The sequence below is a fragment of the Leucoraja erinacea genome, chromosome 20, assembly GCF_028641065.1.
Source record: "Leucoraja erinacea ecotype New England chromosome 20, Leri_hhj_1, whole genome shotgun sequence".
In the NCBI taxonomy this organism is placed as follows: Eukaryota; Metazoa; Chordata; class Chondrichthyes; order Rajiformes; family Rajidae; genus Leucoraja; species Leucoraja erinaceus.
In genome coordinates this window covers 36655461-36673510 of record NC_073396.1, presented here as the reverse complement: position 1 = coordinate 36673510, position 18050 = coordinate 36655461, and the positions used below count along the sequence as shown (strand labels likewise).

The following is an 18050-nucleotide window of genomic DNA, read 5'->3' as shown; positions in this document are numbered from 1 at the left end:
ATTTTGGATAATCAGCTATGCCTACCATATTCTGTTGTGCTGAAGCAAAGCAAGAATGTCATTGTCCTATCTGGGACACATGACAATAAACTCTCTTGATTATATTGAATGGCGGTGCTATTTTGAAGGTTCGAATGATCTACTCCTGCATCTATTTTCTATGTTTCAGCATTTTGTGTCTATCCTCTAGAGATGGTGCCTGTCCCACTGAATTACTCCAGCTTTTTGTGCCCACTCGTTCAATGTCTGCTGGACACATGACAAATCACGCACAGAAACTCTCTTGATTATATTGAATGGCGGTGCTATTTTGAAGCACAGTTCGCACCAATGATCTATTTTCATAATACATTTATGTACATCTTTTTTTTTTGTTTCATTGAAAAAATTTTAAGAAAAAGAGGTAGATAGTAAAGGATAGAGAATGTGGTAGTGCCTGAAAACGAGTAACTGAAGAAGTTGAGAGAGAAAATAGTGAAAAGAACTCCAGATCTATTTTGTGCCCAACCCTCGTCGTCCTCAGTTATTTTGTCCTGCTGATGCAAAAAAACACGACGTAGGACCAACTCGTTATGAATTGGTCTGATTTATCCATTAGGAGGAATCGCATTTCCTCAAGATGAGCGGTGTCCAACATACTTGCAATCCACATTGGAAGCAAGCTTGGCTTCATTCAGCAGTGGTCATTGTCCAAATACATTTAAACATGGATGCACGTCATAGGATGCCCACCAGATTGCTAGGGTTTTCCACTGAAGCACAGCCCATGTCTACACTCCACATAGAATGGGAAGCTCGATGCTACACAATCCCTGATAGGTGAACTCCCCTCCACCTTTGTTTGAACTTCGGACCTGCTGAGATACTCCAGCTTTTTGTGCCTGCTGTGGAGGAAGCCATGCTGTGGAGGACACATTAATATGGCAGTCAAGTTCATGATGGTCTGCTCTGCAGCCTTGCCATCGCGAGGGCTCAGTCTTTGCCAGCATCTACAACGCTGCCAAAACGTAGAAGGGCGAGGAAAAAATTGGAAGTGGATGAGTCAACCAAATCAGCCCATGGAATGCCAATACACCATTCACCAAGTCTCCATCTTATTTTCACTGATGAGCACAGAAACCAAAGGAAAAACACATTACAATTTATTTTTAAATACAGAAAAGATCATGAAATATTACATAATGAAAGTTGACCCCCTACATTTATTTCCATAACCTGGTTCTCTGACATCGCAAATACTGGAGCCGTACCACATCCAGCGAAGTATCGCTCACTGGCAGTAGAGGAGACTGAAGGTGACATTGGACATGACCCTCACTAGCTCTGGGATGAGTCATAGTCATGGAATTATACAGCGTGGATACAAACCCTTCGGCCAACATGTCCCGGCTACACTAGTGCCACCAGCCTGCATTTTGCCCATATCCCTCCAAACCTGTCCTATCCATGTTGCTGTCTGTTTCTTAAACATTGCGATAGTCCCAGCTTCAACTGCCTCCTCCGGCAGCTCGTTCTATACACCGACCACCCTTTGTGTGAGAGTTACCCCCTCAGATTCCTATTAAATCTTTATCTTTTAACTTTAAACCTATGTCCTCTGGCCCCCGATTCACCTATTCTGGGATGAACACCAGCTGCAGATTACTGCACCTCAATGGGGCGGGTATTTCAGCAGCTGGCCTGGCTGGCTGCAAGGTATGAAAACAAGGTTGAAAATGGACAGGAGGGATGTGTTCTCCCAGCCAATGCCTCCGGGATCCTTGTAACTTGTTGGAGATGGATAGATTGCTGGATTGCTGATGCCCTGTAACATCGATGTTATGAGCTATGACTGCAGTGCCACTTTCTATCTCCTCCAAAGTGTTGTAATCCATCCCTCCATTTCTTCAATTTACCTGTCAGATTCATTTAGAAAAAAATAACCACAAAAAACTGGAGTAACTCAGCGGGTCAAAAATATCTGCTGGCAGTTGCTTGTTCTTTAACACGTGTCGTTTACCATTAATTAGCACAGGAAACATTATATTGACGCTATTATGCAGAGCCGTCGACAATGATACATCCAGCCAATAGTGCTAGCTGCACACCAAACTCATTCAGATATGCAGGCAACAAGAATGTAGCTTATTGCCTGCCATCGATCACCAGGAGAAGGTTAATCACACATCACCATCCCTCCATCTGATTTCTGGGGCTATCAAGATTTTACCCCCCCGAGGTTGCATGCAACATTATGCATTTGTATAATTTACAAAACACTTTTGACAAAAACCTGTCAAAGGAAAGAAATGTTTATTGCTCTGTAAGCAGACTCATTAATATTTTCCATCACCTTCATCCTTCTTCACTTGAAAGGCATGAATCATCCTGATAAATACTTCTGTGGATGATGACTCCTCCCACATCAGTCTGAATGAAGAGAGGCCTTGACCCAAAACGTCACCCATTCCTTCTCTCCGGAGATGCTGCCTGTCCCGCTGAGTTACCCCAGCATTTTGTGTCTACCTTCCTCTCACTTAGACATATGCGCCAGCTGAGCAGACCCAGGATGCTGGAGATAGCATCTTACAAATGTGATTTGAAACTGAATCTTTCTCCACAGTATTGGCATTAGAACAAGAGAACACTGGCCAACATTTAGCCATCAGCTATTACGACCATTAATTGGTCATTTATCTTAGTTTTTAATGGAACTCAGTGTTTGCAAAGTGGCATTTGCATTTAACTCGACAACATCAGAAACAATACGCCAGATGTAATTTGTTCCAAATAATGTCAGGATGGTTTGAAGATGTCAAAGGCATTGTGTAATTGCCAGCTCTAACACATTCTCAATGTTTCCCAACTTTCAATGTTTACTATGTGAAGGACTTTGCTTATAAAGTTCCTTTGATTTAATACATTTTGCAAACATATTCTCCAGATTGCTACAGATTGTAACGCAGCTGAATAATGTAAACCTTTAGTTTTCTGTTGCCATTTGGAAATCCTGATCTGAAAAACAGCCTGATGGTGGGTGTTCCACAGAGAAAGGCTTCTACTGAAATGGTGAAATCACAATTACTGTTTATATAAAGATGAAAAGAGGTTTGGAAACTTCAGTTTCTACACTGGGTAACGTTGTCATGATAAATGTAGTTCTGTGTTTCACACAGTATGAACATTACTATTTGTACTGTTATTACCAAGTTTGTACTCGTGCTATACATACATCCAAAATGACAAATAACACCAAAATATATTGGTAATATTTATAGCTGTGTAAACTTGTGCAAACAGATTTGAAAAGTAGCTTAATATTCAAAATGGATAATTTTGGAGCCGAGGCATGTTATTAGAACGGACTAGAATGCAATTACAGTAAATGGAGATGCATTTCCAATCTCTTCCCCAAGTGAAAACCTACTTACCCCACACTTTAGGCACAGAAACATGGACTCATTGCGAACACTTTCCTGTGCATCACCATACTTCATACTAAAGTAGAGAGCAACAAAGGAGAGTGCAAACACATACTGGCGTCCACCTATTAAAACCTATGATGCTGCTAAACCTATCTATTCACTTTCTTCATCTTTGTTTGATGTTCTTTCTATAAAATACATCATTTCTTACTCTGCCATCCCATCTTCTCTTTCTTAAATTGAACGGCACCAGCCCAGCAGCACCTGTCACATTGCTGGGATCATCCTGCATTATCCTTCAACAAGTTCAAGCAGGTCTCCCTCTTTGGCTCTATCTTTCCACCATTCCACAAATATATTGGAGGCCTAGGAGCCGGTAAAATTTCTCCTCAGATTTCTTTCTCATCTTTCCTCACTCCAATATTCCGTATGAAGAATTCTTGAAGTATTTTGTATAATTGTGCAGTTTAATCACAATTCTCCCAGCCTCCACTTTCAACCATCTCCCCCCATCCGTATGAACAGCTTGACCCCCAATCTCCTTTAACTTTATTACTCTCAATAAACAATCTGACTTCAACATAATTAATGGATTTCTGTCACGAAATTGATCAGTTAGTTAAAGACATATCGCACCTTTGAGACTACGGTAGGATTCCCTATCTCCACACCTGTCTATCTTTCTATTTATACTCTAATTCCTTTCTCCTCCTCTTGGTCAGAGACTCTTCAGCATTAGCTCCAGACCCAGAACACCGTTATCATGGGGAAGTATTCTTAAATTCAACCTACTGAATAAATTCATCGGCGACTCTTCCACTAAGGCTTGGCATCAATTTCATTTCCTCTTCTATAAAAGAAGTGAAGTGAGCTGTCCAGTCTTTTTGGCCTGTTGTCATCCAGTGAGATTAATTGTTGATCTGGATCCTAACTCCAGCCACCGACTCTCGTTCCACATTCACATAATACTACCTCAAAGAATTACTAATCACAGAATCAAAATATCAACAGCATCAAATTATTTCTTGTTGTGGAGGAGCAATCTACACTTGTGCCATACCGAGATGGCGGGACTGTCATATGCTGAGAGAATGAAGCAGCTGGGCTTGTACACTCTGAAGTTTAGAAGGATGAGAGGTGATCTCATTGAAAAATATGATTGTTAAGGGTTTGGACACGTTAGAGGCAGGAAACATGTTCCAGATGTTGGGGGAGTCCAGAACCAGGGGCCACAGTTTAAGAATAAGGAGTAAGCCATTTAGAACGGAGACGAGGAAACACTTTTTCTCACAGAGAGTGGTGAGTCTGTGGAATTCTCTCAGAGGGCGGTGGTGGCAGGTTCTCTGGATACTTTCAAGAGAGAGCTAGATAGGGCTCTTAAAAATAGCGGAGTCAGGGGGTATGGGGAGAAGGCAGGAACGGGGTGCTGATTGGGGATGATCAGCCATGATCACAATGAATGGCGGTGCTGGCTCAAAGGGCCTACTCCTGCACCTATTGTCTATTGGCTGGAAAAATGTTTCAACCCGTGAAGAGCGCTGTTGTAATTGAAGTCAAGATCCTTGTCCAGGGCCATTCTGCCAGTAGACATTTTTCTCTATTTTTTACGATTTTATTTCCTATTGTAATTTCAGAACCTTTTAAACAATTTAATGTCCATTCATTTCCAAAGCACTTTATATATTTTTTCAATCAAAAACCATTTACACAAAAATCTTTTCAATACATTGCATCACCCATTACTCAAGTTTCATTTGCCTGCTTTGCTTAAAAATTGACTTTCATAATTAATTTTTATTTCCTTTTTTCTTTAATTTTCATTCAATTTCACCGTTTTGAAAATTGTGCTCAATATTTTGTTCTCATCTTTATCTGTTCCGTATTTTTCCTTTGTAAATTTTCATGACTAATTTTGGTTTCACATAAAATAGAACAAGTGTTTTATAGTAATAATTTATGCTTCTTTAGAAAATAAAATTACGAGCAATGGCCCTTGAATTATTGCTGTTCAAATTACACAGGAGATTTATGCAAAGATATTTAGTAAATATGCAAATAAAATTTAAAACCATAAATACGCCATTACTTAAAAATATGATAAGCCTTAATGAGAAACAAATGAACATGACATATTACCAAACCATATCATGCTGTTTGTGGCAACAGAATACTAACAAAGTGGAACTAACTAGTTTTATAACAACCTCAATGCAATCTGGCTCCAATCAGTTCCTATGTTATTTTAATTGGCATTAAAAGAACAGAGTTTCTTGTTCAGTATAAAACAGCTGTAATTGAAGATTGTCCTTAGTGTGGTGACAGCATTCTCAACTAGATGATTCATGAACACTGCACCAATGTCCAGCAGGAAACAGAGTAATCAATGGGGTCAGTTTAAGTAAATTTGTCTGCACCAGTTGAAGGAAGAAGGAGCAAGTTTTTACATGGCACACAACAAAGCATATTTTAATTTAGGAAATGCAATTGGAGCCAAATTTCAATCCAAAGGTCTCACAGTCTGAAAAAACCAAGATCAGATAACCTGTTTATTGTTGTTGCTTGAAGAATAAGTACTAGCCAAGACAGAAAGGAACATCGTTCTTCTTCAACATTATGCTATATGGTCTGTTATAACATTGCTTAACATTGCATCTATAAAATAATCAGATGGACCTTTTTTAAGTGTCATTGTCCCACAACATCACTTGAGGTGTCTGCTAGTTGTCACATTTTCTTCTTTTAGGGCCATGCAGAAGGAACCTCCTATCACAATTCTTCATTATGAGGTTTAGAGGACATAGGTTTAAGGTAGAGGACATAGGTATATGGTGAAGGGGAAAAGATTTAATAGGAATCTGAGGGGTAACGTTTCACACAGAGGGTAGTGGGTGTATGGAACAAGCTGCCACAGGAGGTAGTTGAGGCTGGGACTATTCCAATGTTTAAGAAACAGTTAAGACACATACATGGATAGGACAGGTTTGGACAGATATGGACCAAACGCAGGCTGGTGGGGACAGTGTAGTTGGGGCGGTGTGGACAAGTTGGGCTAAAGGGCCTGTTTCTACGCTATATCACTCCATGACTATGGGTTTCTAGGGTGATAACATACTATTTCTATCAGATATGGCCATCTTCAATTTAATTTACTGCAATTTAATTAGATATGAAGAATACTTCTTATTAATAACAGCATGTATTAAATGAAGCCTTCTAAACGCTTATCCTCCATGTCGTTGTTATTTGTAAACTACATTTTCAAAGGTGGATCACGGCATTTGCTGCACTTCACTTCTGTCCCCAAATTTAAAATGCTAAAAGCACCTGTCTTTTAATAGCATTAGTGGAGAATTACAATTTATCTACAAGCTGTATTACGACATTGAAATGTAGCAGCCAAAATCATTAATGTTTATCATGACACGTCACGAGTTATATGGCATCTATATTCCAAAAATATTTAAAGGAATACTACGTGATCAATTATTTTCATTATTTTTTCATATCAAATAGTCAAGTCCCTTGGGGTTTTTTTTAAACCGATGCATTGCTTTGCAGCCCAAAAGAAGAACAAATTACTGTCATTTTTTCGAATACGGCAGATTATATAGTGATCTGACAAAGGAAAAGCAGGAGGACTTCTGTGTATTGCTATGTTACATCTTTATTCTGGCATAGGAAAATGGCATCAGGAAGAAACAAGATTGTAGCAAAGATTATGAAAATTATTTATTTCTCCACTAAGATAAAATAATCTGTCTGTCTGTCTGTGCAAAGACAATGTAGTCGAGATATATATATATATATATATATATATATATATATGTATGTTTTAAAGTGGTTTTACCATAAGTAACTTTAACCTAATATGCTTTGTGGATATGGGCAGATTTGGATTGGAAAACTAATTATAACAATAATAAAAAAATAAAATTAATAACACTCAGCAGTTCCGGCAGTGAATATGTGAAGCTATCAATTACTAAGGCAATGAATTAGCAGAAGAATAACATAGCCCATAGTCATATTATTCAACAAAGTAAAAATAGCTTGGAAATAAAATTGTGAAAATCTTTTTAATATACGAATTCTCTTTTCCAGGATTTACATTTTACCAAACATTCAAGTGACTCAGTTCAGATACACAGTACAACCAAATATAAAACAAGCAAGTTGCTTTGCTTCTTCGGTGAATTCCCACAACAGCAAAAATAAATTAACAAATCAGCTATTAAATCCAAATTCTGTCCAATGTTTCAGAAATCTTTAAATCAGTTCAGAGCAATGATCAAAATCAAACCTAACCTTAGTTTGTTATAAATACAATCAAAGAACTTTAAGAGGTTAGCAGTAGAAAAAAAATAGGTTCTTATCGTGTAACGATGAGCAATTTCAACAACAGAGATTGTTTCATTGTGTAAACCTGCACTGAGCAAGAAGTGCATGGAAGTGACATGTAGTTCATTCACTGTTAATTATGTTCGCCGTGTCTTTGGTCTTTTGGCTTGTCTCTTTGCTTCCTCTTGACTAATACCATCCAAGCCACCTTGGCTGAGAGCCCGCACACATTGTAAACGATTTACCAACTGCATCAGCAATGGAATAAGCTACAGGGAAAAAGGTCACAATTTATATTTGTAATGCTGAATTTACTACCAAGTGAAATCCTCATTCAGAAATTATCTCCTGAATCAAACTTCATTGTGAACAAAGGTACGAGTTGACCATGCTGAAGAGTCTGGTGGTAATAATTAGAGGGGAGAACGGAATGGGCACAATAACATTGTCATGTGTCAAACAAAATCTTTGCAGGAATTGTAACGATATAACTGACGATATTTTGTTTAAAAGAATAAGCAGTTATAGAGGGCTCTCACTAACAAAGGCAATAATGGCAAAATACTGAAAATAATAATTTCAATTTTTCTGCATAGCATAGTGTTAAAAATAGAGAACAACTTTTGCTCCCAAACAAAACATAATGTATTATATATATTTATTATTGCACATGACATGATAGATAAGAACTGCATGGTTTGCCAGAAAAATTAATGCCACATGAAATTGGACTACACGAACTGCTTTCAGATCAAAGACGGGCCAAATGAAATATATTCACTGTGTGCCTGATAAGATTACAACACAATCTTTCTTACTATAAATCTGCCACATGCAAGCGTTTTATGGCATCATGATACAATACTGCTGCAATAAAATGTATCTTAATTCCTTGTACACAAAATTTGAAGCAATTTGAAGGGTTTATAATTGCTTCTGTCAAACTAAGCAACTGGCTTCAATGCAAGTTAACTGTTCCTGTGCCTTCCTGCTAAGCTAATAGCATTATTTGGAAATGGTAGAGCTGAGAGAATTACCATTGAATGCTAATTACTCAAAGTAATAGAACTTTAGATAGACACAAAGTGCTGGAGTAACTCAACGGGACAGACAGCATTGTCTGGAGCATTGATTCCCAGTTTTGATACCCGTGCATCCTTTTGTAAATTTCCGTAAGCATCTTGTACCCCTCGTTAAAAACAATCGTAATTTATTGTAAAAGCCGATAAAAATTGTCGCGCGGGAGTCTGCAAACTACCCAGATGCAGCAGCTATTACAATTGAGTAGGAGAATTCATACGAAATATATAATTTATTTGTAATATGTACGTATAAAATAATTTGTAACCACAATATTTTTTTCTAATATTGAATCTATGTTTCAGTAGTACATAGCTGACAATTGCCGCGTACCCCCTGAAGACCTTTCGCGTACCATTGGGGGTACTCGTACCCCACTTTGGGGAAACACTGGTCTAGAGAAGGAATGGGTGATGTTTCGGACGAGATCCTTTCTCAAACAGCTTGCATTTAAAATTTTTATCTGTTGCGGCAGCACCTATAAAATTTCCAGCAAAAATTATTTTTAAATATATCCCCAATTCGACCGTACAAAAGGAGATCAGGTTTTGAAAACCCTGCAAGGTTATTTCAATAAATTAGATTCCTCTGACTGCTGAATATATTTGGTATTCCATTACTCCTCAAGAATGAATAAATGTAACTGTTGTGTTCTTCCTTTTCGAAAAAAATAGTATAAACTTGAAATAGTGCAAAGAAGTAGATTATAATTTGGGATAAGGACGGCAAGGAAAGAGAATCGTGCACGGCCAAGGAGGCTGTAAACTTGGTCAGGAAGAAAAAAGGGCTTTTGGCCCGAAACTTTGGCTATTTCCTTCGATCCATACATGCTGCCTCACCTGCTGAGTTTCTCCAGCATTTTTGTTTACCCAAGAAATGCCATGGCAGGTCAGATTAAGGAAATTCTCAAGGCTAGTTTAAAAACAAGAGGGTGACCAGGGAGAAGGTAGGACCGCTCAATGATTAAGGAGATAATCTATTCTTGGAGTCGGAGGATATAGGTGAGGTACTAAAGGAGTACTTTTCTTCTGTATTCACTGAGCAGAACGACCTGAAGGACTAGATCAGTGTAGAGGATACAAATATGCTAGGGCAGTTTGAAATCAAGAAGTTGGCAGTGCTTTGGCTCTTGAAGAGCATTCCAAGTTGGATAAATCCTAGGCCAAAAACTTCAATTTCGGTCTCAGCTGACCAGAGCACCTTCCTCCACATATTTGCTGTATCCCCCACATGGCTTGTGGCAAACTGCAAACTTTATGTCTTCTTATGGCTTTTTTTCAACAATGGCTTTCTTCTTGCCACATAAAGGCCCGATTTGTGGAGTGCACAACTAATAGTTGTCCTGTGGACAGATTCTCCCACCTGAGCTGTGGATCTCTGCAGCTCCTCCAGAGTTACCATGGGCCTTTTGGCTGCTTCTCTGATCAATGCTCTCCTTGCCCGGCCTGTCATAGAAACATAGAACATAGAAAATAGGTGCAGGAGTAGGCCATTCGGCCCTTCGAGCCTGCACCGCCATTCAATATGATCATGGCTGATCATCCAATGTCAGTTTAGGTGGACGGCCATGTCTTGGTAGGTTTGCAGTTGTGTCATACTCTTTCCATTTTCGGATGATGGATTGAACAGTGTTCCATGAGATGTTCAAAGCTTGGGATATTTTTTTATAACCTAACCCTGTTTTAAACTTCTCCATAACTTTATCCCTGACCTGTCTGGTGTGTTCCTTGGGCTTCATGATGCTGTTTGTTCACTAATGTTCTCTAACAAACCTCTAAGGCCTTCATAGAACAGCTGTATTTATACTGAGATTAGATTACACACAAGTGGACTCTATTTACTAATTACCTTCTGAAGGCAATTGGTTGCACTGGATTTTATTTAGGGGTATCAGAGTAAAGGGGGCTGAATACTTTTGCACACCACACTTTTCAGTTTTTTATTTGTAAAACAATTTGAAAACCATGTATCATTTTCCTTCCACTTCACAATTATGCGCCACTTTGTTTTGGTCTATCACATAAAATCCCAATAAAATACATTTACGTTTGTGGTTGTAACGTGACAAAATGTGGAAAAGTTCAAGGGTATGAATACTTTTGCAAGCCACTGTAAATGACGACTGAAAAGTGGAAGAGTTGCAGTAAGGAAGGCTATCAGAAAATACAGTTATATATAGATCAGCTGCAGAAATGGGCAGAGAAATGGCAGATAGAGTTTAACCCAAACAAGTATGAGATGTTGAACTCTGGGAGGTTGAATGTAAGGGGAAAGTATATAGTTAATGGCAAAACCTTTAGTAGCATTGATGTGCAGAGGGATCTTAGATTCCAGATTCATAGCTCACTCAAGGAGGCAGCATGTGGATAGGGTGGTAAAGAAGGCATATGGTATGCCTGCCTTCATTGCTGGGGGCATTAAATGTAAGAGTCGGGAAGTCATGATATAGCTCAATAGGACTGGTTGGTCCACATTTGGAGTATAGCATGCAGTTCTGGTGCCCGTTTACAGGAATGATGTGGAGGCTTTGGAGAAGGTGTAGAGGTTGTCAATCAATCAAGCACTTTATTCATCCCCGAGGGGCAATTTAAAAGGGCGCATTACAGTAGCTTTTTAAAAAAAAAAGAAAAGACACAATCAACGAAGAGACAAACATTCAAAGCTACTCTCTGCACCTACCGGTCGACCGCACGAGCAGTGACCCGGCAAGGATTGGGTTGTCAGCAGCGATACAATAATAAAGAATACACAAAATGTAACACAAACATCCACCACAGCATTCATCACCGTGGTGGAAGGCACAAAAATTTGGCCAGTCCTCCTCCATTTCCCCCCCGTGGGCAGGACCAGAGTCCAGAGTCAGTCCAGGATCGGCTCTTCCTCACCGGAGACCGCGGTTTTAGATTGTTGTAGGCCGCAGGACGGCGGTCAAGATTTAAAGTCCCCACCGCAGCCAGAAGCACCGTAGACTGCAGGACGCCGCACCAGCTGGAGCTCTGCAGACCGCGGCTTCAGGCTGCGACTTCAGGCTGCCGGCTGCCCCGGGCCAGCGAAACGGAGCGCTCCCCTCCAGCGAGGGCTCACCCGCTCCACGCCGAGAGTCCACGCTGCGCCCGCTGCTGAAGCCCCGGGCACGTCTCCGGGAAAGGCCGCGCCGATCCTCGTTGTTAGGCCACGGGGGAGGCGACCTGGAAAAAGTCGCCTCTCCATGGAGGAGGCGACCAAAGCGGTTTCCCCCTTACCCCCCCCCCCCCACACCACCCCCCACACAAAACACACAAAAAACCATTAAATACACACTTTAAAAACATACTAAAAAATAAAAAAAAGTTGAAAAAACTGACGCACTGACATGGCTGCTGCCAGCCCCCCCCCCCCCCCCCCCCCCCCCCCCCCCCCCCCCCCCCCCGTGTTCTCCGTGTTATTGTTTACCAGCATGCTGCTTGGATAAGTGTGTTTCAGCCGCAGGAAGAGGTTGGACAGACTTGGATTGTTTTCTCTGGAACATCGAAGGTAGAGGGGCGACTTGACAGAAGTATATAAAATTATGATAGAGTAAATTGTCAGAACATTTTAGCCAGGCTGGAAATGTCCAACACGGGGGCACAAGGTGGAAGAGGGAAAGTTTAATGAAGATGTGTGGGGCAAGTTTACGAGAGTAGTGGGTGCCTAAAATAGATTGACAGCAATGGTGGATATGGATCATGTACAGGCAGATGAGATCAGTTTAATGGCATAATATTCGGCACAAACATTGTGAGCCAAAGGACACGTTCCTGTGCAACACCATTTTATGGTCTATTATTTCTAAATAAATTATTTGTAAAATTAATTTAAATATATTTGGGGTGGTTTTTCTATCCTAATCAATCAGTAACAGACATAAATCCAACCTGATGCAATCAAGGTCAAATTCAGCAGTTTGACATGCCACAGCTACATATGTAACAATATTGTTGTTAGTTTATCACTAAAATAAACATTCCTTGGTCTCTTTGAAATGGTTTAAATAAATGACAGACTTAACAAATATAATTGGGCAATCTTGAAGTTAATCTTAAGAGTGAAGTACCACTGAAAATAAAAAATGGAGATATTTAAAATAGACTGCAACGCAAAAAGGCTGATTCAATGACCCATGCACTTGCCTACTGAGCTCCAAAAATAGCTTACAGAAATACTTCTCAAAATATTCTAATTTTGAACCTCCAGTGAAAGACTTATCTGTGCCCTTGTTTTCTGTGTTAGTTCGAACGACTCGTAATTGGATCTGATTATTTTTTGCATCAAACGTGAATTGCTATTTGCATCATTGGTCTTGAGTTTTCATAATTGGTTATACAGCTGTCTTTAATTTTCCACACATTGTTTTATATCATAAAACTTGCAATAAAAGGCCCGTGTGCTGCACACATCTCATTTATAATTAAGTCCTTGAAGCAGAAGCTTACCTTATCGTGATTATAACCAGCCAACAGCAGAAGCAGAGTGAGGGGCAAAGCAATGTATGATCCCTGGGCAACATCCTGCTCTGGTAATTTTCTCTGGAAAAGAAAAAACACAACAAAGTGAGGTTTCATCCTGCAGTGTGCAGGAAGGAACTGCAGATGCTGGTTTACACCAAAGATAGACAAAACATGCAGGAGTAACTCAGTGGGACAGGCAGCATCTCTGACTAGAAGGAATGGGTGATGTTTTGGGTCGAGACCCTTCTTCAAACGCTTCTATTGATCAGTCATCCTGTAGTGATACTTTTCAAGACCACAGTGCCATTTTTCCAAATGATAATTTGCTGCAATGGTGGTAGAAATTCCACATGAAGAGATGGCAATAGAATTATTTTCAATTAAATGCAATGATAGGTTTGTGATGGTGAAAAAAATCTTGTATGTATACTTGCACACACGTGTGTGTTTGTTTTAGACATGAATCAAGTTTTTAGTTCATATATTCAAGTCAAGTCAAGTTGACTTGACTTGACTTGACTTGAATATATGAACTAAAAACTTGAGTGACCTTTTCTTGACTGACTCATAAGCTTGATCGACACTCCATAACCCTTCCCTTCCACTACTCCTCACCACAAACACAAGACATAAATGGCAGTTCAGAACTTTCTTACAGAGCTGCCTGAATTGGAAAAGGTTAGTACAAATTACAGACAGCATCATAAAATCAAAAATATTTGTGTAATATTTACTCAAATTAGCTTATTTGACTTTCACAAAATTCAAATCAGAGTACAATGCCATCATTTAATTTCAATAATTGTAAATACAAACTTAGTTCTCTCACAATCACAAAGTTATTTATCTGAAGAAGGGTCTCGACCCGAAATCGCCTATTCTTTCGCTCCATAGATGCTGTCTCACCCGCTGAGTTTCTCCAGCATTTTTGTCTACCTTCGATTTTTCCAGCATCTGCAGTTCTTTCTTAAACAAATTATTTAGCCCGATTACTATCGGAGATGGAATATTCCTACTGCCTCCAAACTAAATCACACTAAACAATACATCAATAAAATATCTAGTTTAATAAATAAATAATAATTGTTAATGTTCTGCAAATTCAACCCCTTGACACAATGCAACATAAGGGCATGTTTGGAATTGTCTATATAGATTTTTTAATAATGTTTGATACAACAAAGTTGATTATTTAGAACCAAGTTAAACCTTCATAGTTAAAGGTGACTGTCCATATGAATAAAAGGTTCTAATACATGGTAAAGCAAACATGTTGACATATATTTAAGGTTTATTTTTAGTGTTTCATTTTAGCTGCAGAGGCTGGAAATAATTGCCTTTTGACAGTTTCCCAGGAAAAATCATTAACTTTGGCCTCACCACAAATTTCAATGCGCAATGATCAAAGACCATTAACTAACACTGATTACATAGAGTTGTAGTGGAGCTCCAATTTAATGGAGACGGATTGAAAGAGTGAATGGCTTCTTCTGCTGTGAACATTCTCAAATTTCTTATCCTATCTGTTCGGATGCCTCCACACCTTCCCTCTCCCAAACTCCTCCACTGCTTCAACCCCCAGAATTCCATACCCTTGAAACTTAAATTAACTACAATTGCTGGAAATCTAAAATAATAGCAGAAAATGCTGGAAATCTTCAGCATATCAGACAGGTTTCAATTCTAAACCCTTCCTTTTCGGTCACTTGTACATTCCACAGCATTGACAGCAATATTTTGATGTTAAAGTTTAAGATTCTGGAATCGTGCCTCCCTTTCCTTTCCTTAAACATTTCTCTTTGACCAAGTTTGCAGTCAACTTCCCTTGCGTTTCCTTGACTCTGTCCCATTCTGCTCCAATGAAACCCCCTGGGGGCATTCACATAATATAAACGTTGGGTCTCGACCCAAAACGTCACCTATTCCATCTATCCAGAGATGCTGCCTGGCCCAATGAGTTACTCCAACATTTTGTGTCTATCTTCGGATTTTGTTGATTCTCAATTACTTGAACAGACTAATCTCTGCAAGACATAGCTTTATCGTGCTTGACAATCTTCTTGTTACCATGCTAATTTGTGCTGCACCTCCTAAAATGCTTTATGTCAACAGGAAAGCAGCAGTATAAAGCAATCCTAAATTTGATTAACTACTGCATTTAGACTAAATGTTTATAGTCAAATAGCACAAATGAATCCCTGTCATCATGCCAACTGATAAAAAAGCAGTCTGCTTAATAAGCACCTTTTGGTAAGTTAGCCTATATAGTGTGCCTAAAGTTAATTAGGTAACAATGGACACGGTGTCAATAAATTGTACAATTTAGGATTTTGATTTCCAGAAGGCTTTAGCCAGAAATCTAAAAGGATGAAGAAGTGCAGCATCTATCAGGAGAAAAACTTACCGATCAGTAAAAATTCCAATGTTATATATTCAATTAATTTTATTCTTCATGAAGTATAATTTATCAAAAGAACGACAGTCAGAAATTTCTCATTAGATTAAATATTCAACATTTCTCAATTGTAATGGATGTTATAGCAGATAAATAAGTTACTTCACACAGCATTATGATCAAAATCTCAAAATAGTTTTTAATTTGCTTACCGAAGGAGTGAACAAAAAGGTAACATGCTTGTGGTAGCCTGTTGCACTGAATGATATCTGGGGTAAGCTGTACTCATAGAGTGATTTGGGCAATGTCGACTCCAGCACCACTACATAATTCTGTATGAATTAACAAAGCAGGTTATACCTTTCCGTTAAATAAAATCTTTATTTAGCCAACAAAAACTATTTTGTGCATTTACGCAATTATATTCAGACTACAGAATGGAGTTTCTTTTACCTCTCCATCTCTTAACAGCGGTGGGAAGTGGAAAAAAAGCGACTGGCCCAGTGACACAGTTTGAATGGGGTTGTCCAAGTTTTCACTTTTATACAGCACAACCTAAATAAGTCAAACATAAATAATTTTACTAGGTAACAAATATTTTGCATCCGTTTATATCTTACTACAAATTATGAAATCCTAATAGGTTCACAACGTTTCTTGTCAGCCAGCAGCAGTTTTACAACTGTATAATGAACGCCATCAGAGATTTGCGACCATTCTCCATACTCAGCATCACTGCTGTAGTGAACTGGTAACTAAAATAGATGCTTCATCAAAGGGAAGCAGGAGAGATAAAACTGCCACAGTCATTATTTCTTCATCTCTCAAGCCATAAAAAAGCATATTTGACAAAGAAAATATGTGCTCAGGTTATTTCCATAACTGACTGAGATCCAGAAATAGAGGCCAGGAGAAAGAGACAGATGGTATCGACTTGTGCAAATGAACCAGTGAGACTTACCCGCAAAGTGGAAAGATGTTCTGGTGAAGTGATAATATTACCACTTAAATCAAACTGATTAATTTGCCGGAATGCTAGAATATTCACGCCATCAATATCGCTGCCCTCAACCTGTCCAAAAAAATATTCGAAAAGATTAGACAAAATAGATTTTTAGTGTACCAGATTACTAACCAGGCTGAGGTGGTAAAGAAAATAGATACAGCAGATGTTGGATTCTTGAACAAGAAAATTAAGGAACTAAGGGTCAGGCAGCATCTGTGAAGGAAATGGACACATGACATTTAAGATCAGGGCCCTTCTTCAGACTGCTTGGAGTAGGGGGGAGAAAGTTGGAACAGAGAGCATGGGATGGGGCAAATCGTGGCAAGTGATAAATGGGGAAGCGTGAGTGGTAGATGTTCGGAGTAAGTGACAAAGGCTAGGCAAATAGTATAATAAACTTTAATGGCCTGCAAAGACCTGCCCAAGGTTCAGTCACCAATCTAATCACACCCCAGCAGAGCCAGTGATAGACCCTCCCTCTACCTTTGGCCCACATATGGGATGCATGGGGTGGGGAGGGGCAATAAGGCTGGAGAGAGGGCCAACAAGGTCTGGACCCAAGGATTACTTTTCAGAAAAATAAAGGTTATATGGCATTGTTTTAGAAATAACTTTATTAAAATAACATTTATGCACAAATTCATAAAACTAGATTTTATACTTAACAATCACTTTTTTAATTTAGTAAAAAGTCTAATGGGCCTGTCCCACTTAGGCTATTTTTAGGCTGCTGCCGGCGACTGTCATAGTCGTAGCAGGTCGTCGAAAAAAACGCCGAATGGACCCCCCTTCAATATAAAATTTGAAATTGAATCATTACTTTAACAAAAAAAAAACGAAGTCAGCACTGGTGACAAATTACGTCACCTGGCGACAACCTTCGTTAACCTGGCGACAACTATGACAGCACCTACATCAGGAGAAATCAAGCTACGCTCATTGGCATCAAACCCACTGTCGCTGATTGTCTCAGAAAAATTTTCAACGTGTTGAAAATCCAGCAGCGACCAGAAAGAAGCTACGACTCTTTGGACGACTGAGGAGACTACTCACGACCATACAGGCGACACCCTGGTGACCATGTGGCGACAACCTAGTTTTCGGCAGTCGCCTTAAAAATAGCCGAAGTGGGACAGGCCCATTAGCCATACAGATCAGTGGCATGGAACAAGCTGTATTGCACCTTTCTCTGAACTCTCCTCACCATTGTTTGCAAGGAATAAAGCAACTACACCCAAGTTAGTTTGTTCAAGTGTATCACAGTACACATTTGAAGATGAGCAAATGACATTGCTTGAGAAGTAGGAACCTCTTGCCAAATAGTTGCCACCAGCAATCTACCCACTTTGGGATGTATCACA

At 39.3% G+C, this 18050-nt stretch overlaps 1 protein-coding gene across 1 annotated transcript in view; it reads right to left on the bottom strand.

The window, feature by feature from the left end:
- Positions 1-7466: 7466 nt before the first annotated feature.
- nomo (nodal modulator) overlaps positions 7467-18050 on the bottom strand; it is a 98406-nt gene continuing 87822 nt past the window's right edge. The window contains exons 27-31 of the mRNA XM_055651879.1: positions 16645-16755; positions 16137-16238; positions 15896-16015; positions 13274-13366; positions 7467-8011 (exon numbers count right to left, since the gene is read on the bottom strand). Coding sequence (XP_055507854.1) covers positions 7880-8011; positions 13274-13366; positions 15896-16015; positions 16137-16238; positions 16645-16755 — 558 coding nt within the window. The 3' untranslated portion in view covers positions 7467-7879. The remainder of the gene's footprint in view (positions 8012-13273; positions 13367-15895; positions 16016-16136; positions 16239-16644; positions 16756-18050) is intronic.